The 5,741-nt window shown below is 47.1% G+C and overlaps 1 protein-coding gene across 1 annotated transcript; it reads right to left on the reverse strand.

The window, feature by feature from the left end:
- Nucleotides 1–434: 434 nt before the first annotated feature.
- On the reverse strand, nucleotides 435–1,106 carry LOC138581381 (zinc finger protein 501-like). Its single transcript, XM_069652715.1, has one exon. It carries the CDS (start codon nucleotides 1,104–1,106, stop codon nucleotides 435–437), a length of 672 nt encoding a protein of 223 aa, XP_069508816.1.
- Between the last annotated feature and the right edge of the window lie 4,635 nt (nucleotides 1,107–5,741).

The raw sequence follows: 5,741 nt of genomic DNA on the forward strand, positions 1-5,741 counted from the left end.
AAGTCTCTCGTAACCAGGACTAATGGCTGGCAGAGGGACTCCCAGGACCCCCCTTGTAAATTTGTATCCTGAGTGAAGACATCTGAGTAAAGTGTTGACCACATTCCATGCATTTGTGGGGCTTCTTACCGGAATGTATCCACTGATGTAGTCTCAGGTGTGTTGTCTGAGTAAATTGCTTACCACATTCCATGCACTCATAGGTCTTCTCACCAGAATGTATCATCTGATGCTTCTGTAGGTTTCCGATCTGATTGAAGCGTTTCTCACACTTTGTACACTGGCATAGTTTCACCCCTGTGTGGGATCTCTGATGTATACACAGGTCTGACCTCTGAATAAAGCGCTTCGCACATTCCATACACTTGTAGGGTCTCCTTCCAGAGTGGATCATCTGATGCTTTTGTAGGTTTCCGATCTGATTAAATCATTTCTCACTCTGAACACTGGAATGGTCTCTCGCCTGTGTGGGATGTCTGATGTCGCATTAGGTCCGAAGATTGGTTAAAATGCTTGCCACATTCTGTGCACTCATATGGCTTCTCTCCAGAATGTACCCTCTGATGCTTACACAGGCTTCCTATCTGGGAAAAGCATTTCTCACAATATGTACACTGGTATGGTCTCTCCCCAGTGTGGGTTCTCCGATGTGTGTCCAGATTGTAAGGCGAAGTGAAGCTTTTGTTACGCCCTGTGCACTTATAGAGTCTTTTGCCCATGGGGGATTTCTTGTGGCTGGCCAGACTGACTTTGTTAGCTGAGCCCGGGTCACAGAAGCTACTGTTAGATACTTTCTGCTTCGTGTGGCGCTTCAGATGTGTCATGAGTTGGGAGCGCTGAATAAAGCTCTTCTCAGAGTATGTGCATTTATAGGGTCTCACGTGACAGCTACTATGCCTTTGCAAGCTGGGTCTGTGTGTAAGGTTTTCCCCACACTCTGTACATGCACAGGGCATTTGGGGTTGATGTACCTGTTTGTCAGAGGGGCCTGGTCTGTCTTCAGTAGCATTGCTCTTCTTCCTCTGGATATCCCATCTTCTCAGCTTCATTTTCTGTTTCTCGTTTTGATAATGGCTCTCTTTCCTGTTGAAAGAAGCAGAAATCATAGTTATTATTTGTGCCATCAATCGTCCTAATCATCCTAATAAACCTGTTGTAAGCTGCACGTTTGCCTCTATCCCCACGAATACACTGCAGGATCCGAAGCAAAAGCATTTGTGTCTCTGTCTCTTTGATGAAATATAGGAATTACAACAATCTGGATTGGAATTAAAAGAACCACTGGATTGGCTGACCTCTTTCCTCACTAACCACCCTTCCCAGTTGTAATTGGGCCCTTCCGCCTCCACAACCTCACTTTATACCTGTGGCATCACCCAGAACTCGAGTCTATCTCGCCATGGCTTTTCAATATCTATCTTGCTTTCCTCTGTCTCACCTAATTTCCAGTGTTATGCCGACGACACACAGCTTTCCTCCCAACTTCCCTCTACCTCCTCTTCCCCCACTCTGATCCCTAACTGTCTGTCCACCAATCAGGCATGGTGTGCAGCTAACGAGCTCTGCCATTATGCCGTAAGATGATGATCCTTCTCATTGGGACACCTGTGCCCTCTTTTCCTCTTACCCTCTGGCCGCCCACTTTGGGCCCTATAACCCCACCATCTTGTGAAGCCACAAACCTCAGGGTCATCTTTGATTCTGCTCCCTCCTTCATTCCACACATCATGGATTTGTATTTGTATTGTATTAAATGTATAGAGTGCCTTTCGCCAAAGGCGCTGTACAATAAAAGAATCAAAGAAACAATACAACCATAAAAGGATCTTACTAAGAAGTCCCACTTCCAGTTGCACCTCCGCAGAGGTATTCTTCCTTTCCTCACCTTCCCCCAGAAGCTCACTGTCTCCAGAGCTCTGGTCTTCTCCAGGCTGGACTACTGCAACAGCCTCTTTCTAAATGTCTGTCTTGCCTCCCTACGTCCCCTCCAGCTAATCCAGAATAGGGCTATAAAACGTATCCCTGGCCTCAAGCCCAGGGACTGTATCTCTCCAGCCCTAAAATCTCTCCACTGGCTCCCAGGGGCTGCAAGGATCAGGTTCAAGACTCTCTGCATCATCCACAAGGCCTTCTGGGGCCTGGGTCCATGCTGTCTCCAACTTTCCCTCTTTAAATACTCCCCTGCTAGAGCTCTTCGCTCCTCTAACTTCAAATCTTTGACTGTCAAACGCTTCTCCAAGCAGACAGTGGGAGGCATGACTCTCTCCTCGGCCACATCTCACTTTTGAACAGCCTCCCTGGCCCTCTCAGACTTGAGTCGGACGGCCTTAAGTTCCAGAAACTGTTAAAAATCCTGCTGTTCTCTACCTCTTTCCCTTCCCTGCTAATCACCCCACTGCCGCTGTGACTCGTGGCCTGATTCTCATGAATCTAAAAGGATTCCAGGCCATTCATCCCAGTCAATACCAGAACACGCACTTAGCCTGAGGTAATCCTCCTTGGCTAGCCTTAGCACTTCCCTCCGGGCCCTCCTCCAGCACTTCTCAACTCCTCTGCTTCTCCCTCCTTCCCTATCTCCTGCACTTCTCCTCACTGCAATTGCACGTCCGAATTCCACAAGGCCTAGATCGGACCACATCTGTTTTTTACTGTTTTTGGCCATTGTTATTTTTCCTTTCCCATTTAGCCTTGTAGCGCTTCCAAACACTATTCTGATGTGTAAGCGCCTAACATATGCTCAATAAAATGAAGTAAAATACATATTCGAGCTCAGAAAGGCAAAATAAATAGGACCAACTCATGTTCTGCATTTCAGTAGATTTATGTGTGTATACATTTCAAACCTTAATGCGTGCATACTCTAATAGTGTAGTTAGCAGCTGACCATACATGGGAGGGAACACAGCAGCCGGGTCAGCCATCAGTCCACGACCACAGAGTCCAAGTGGCTGAGTTTCTATGCGCTGCACAGTCAGACTCAGCACTGGACCCAGTTGGCCCAAATGCACTAGATAAGTGTAAACATGTTACCCCAGTGGATTCTGGACTTAGCACACAGTGGCTCTTGATGAATTGCATTCTAGTTTGTCTTGGGATTGAACTACAACTCCCATCTGCCTCTGACAGCCCTATAGGATGACTAGATTATATAACCCACACTCAGCCCTTGCACATTGTTTTGCATAGAAGGCATTCATTAAAGCTAGAAGTGGCCTCCTTTTTTCTAGAGCCAGTCAGTGTCCAGAGAAGGCAGACATTCATGCAATGTATCTCGTCTTTGGGGTCCCATTAACCCTGCAATCACTCAGCTAGCGAGAAGTACTCAGTTTAGAATTGTTCATGTGGCATTTTCAGAACACCTGAATATATTGGAATAAAGGAACGATGCAAGCCTGGACTTTAGACATGAACAAGACTGCTGTTCACTCTAGCTAGTGTGTGTATCTTAGAACCACAAATAAACCACGCTGATGCGGGCAGGGAAACAGCCTTTTCACCCCACACAATTCACAGCAGATTCTTTACCACAGTGTTTTCTGCAAAATGTGGGGTAGGTTTGAAGGAGGCACTAAGGCATGGGGAGATGGTAGGGCTAGGGGAGGTGTGCGGGAGTCTCCTTTGCACTTTGCAGGGAAAATAAAGATTAAAAACTGCAGGGAAACAAAAATCTACTGTGAATGCCTGGTAAGTAAAAGAACCAGGCATGAAAACTCAGATATATCAGTTCCCTGCCGATGATGGCTACCGTGGGTTACCCCGACTGAGGCAGAAGCAGTACGCTTAGTACAGCGACTCAAGGTCATGAGGGCTTCCTGTTTCCTGCTGACCCCTTAGCACACCTTGAGTTCCGGACTGGTTCAGTGGAAGTCTGGTGGATTCGCTGCTCTCTTCTCTTTGAGGCGACCTTCAGGGGAGGAGGATGGTGAGTGATCTGATTTCAGGGCGTGAAGCTTTCAGGGGTGGGGAGCCGCGAGTGTGAAGAAGCTGACGTAGGAAGTGGGTGGTGGAGACAGGTTTTGGGTTGGAGAGGCTGTCAGGGTTTTGTAGTCTAAGTAGACAACTGAGAGTAGAACTGGCGACTGTCTGGGTCACACAGAGAGATGCAAGATTGCGAAGGAACTGGACTACTAAAACAAACCTGCTAAGGAATTTGTCAACCATGATCCACCCGGCTTGGTGGCAGTAGGAGTTGGATATGGAAATTAAAAGGAATGAATGCGGTGTGAATTTGACAACATTAGGAACATTATAAAGGTGCTGGTGGGGGTATAGAGGGAGGCCCAGGAGGCGGCTGTAACTGGTGTCACTGGTGGCTCATACATACTCTATCTCCCAGAGATGGCGTAAGGGTCTTTATTAATTGATTCACCCGGGTGCTTGGGCCGATCCTCACTCGCATCCCTGACCCCACGTTAGTATCTAGCGAATCTTGACTCTACTGTCTAATATCTAATACCTCGCTGCTTGGGAGAGCCTAAAGGCAATTTATCTCGTTTTCTGCAGGGATTTCCTAAACCAGCCATAGGTATTTTCCAAATTGACCTTTTACAATTGCCCTTTTGTCCTAATTGACCTAACTATAGTGGTCCTAATTGACCTTCTGCACAATTGACCTTTATATTATTTTAGTTATTTGTATTGGGTTGGTTTTGGATTATAAATAATATATGGGGATTGGGTTACGGGCTGTGGCGTGTTTTGTATTGGGTAGGGATTTGCGGGGGGTTTCCCCCCGCATATATGTTCTAATTGACCCTTTAAATTAGGTAAATTCTCCTGAAGTCAATTCTCCCGAGGTCAACTGTGAAAAGGTCAATTAGTATAGATCCCTGCCATACACTATCAATGTGTTAGTATCTACCGGAGGATCTGGGGATGCGCCTTTCAGACACTCTGTCTGACTTAGTCTCCTTCCTCTCGTGCCCTGATGTTCCTGTCTCTGGCTCTTTAACCTACTCACCCTTCTCTAGGCTCATACTCCCAACTCCATCCTCCTTCACGCTTTTACTCTCTGTGTCCGATGTGTCTCACTCACTCCTTCTACTACTGCCTCCACCCTTCGATGTTCCCTCCTCCACACTTCTCCCTTCTCCACACTACTTTCCAGTCACACTCCTTTCACTCTCACAACCACTTCACATTCACTTCTATGCGCCCCCAACAATTCCACTCACAAGTCTGACACACACACTCACAACACAGTACCATTGGCAATAACCAACCAATATTTCAGCAGTTGTATGCTTTTCCCCCATACTCTTGTCCAATGGCCTTCCCCCTGCTAGTAGGCCACTGACTCCTCCTCTGACCTCACTTGAGCAAATGTCCTGTTTCCCGGTGTTTCTCTTATCCCTCTTCCCATCCTCTGGTTGGTTGTCTGGCTCTGGGAGGTTTTACATACAGGCAAAACCTCTAATAGAGTCTGGAAGTGGCTCCTAGGATGAGTAGAAAGGTTGTGGAGAGGGGTAATTTCAGGACCCAAAGAGAAGCGGTGAGGCCCTCTTAACCTTGCCTGTTGAAACTCGGAAATGAAACCCCAGTTGCCTTGAAATCCAGGAGAATCTTGAGGTGCCCTTGTACTTGTTGGAAAGACCTGATGCCACAGAGTTGCCTGCAGCAATCTAGGCGGTGATGGTCTCCTACCCAAGCGAGTAGCACAAGTAACAGAGAATAAAGGATAGCACCATAGGAAGGGGAATGACAGGGAAAGCCCCTCGGAGGACTGAAATTATTGCGGATCC

This window comes from Ambystoma mexicanum, chromosome 1p, assembly GCF_040938575.1.
Source record: "Ambystoma mexicanum isolate Mex_15411 chromosome 1p, UKY_AmexF1_1, whole genome shotgun sequence".
Classification (NCBI taxonomy): Eukaryota; Metazoa; Chordata; class Amphibia; order Caudata; family Ambystomatidae; genus Ambystoma; species Ambystoma mexicanum.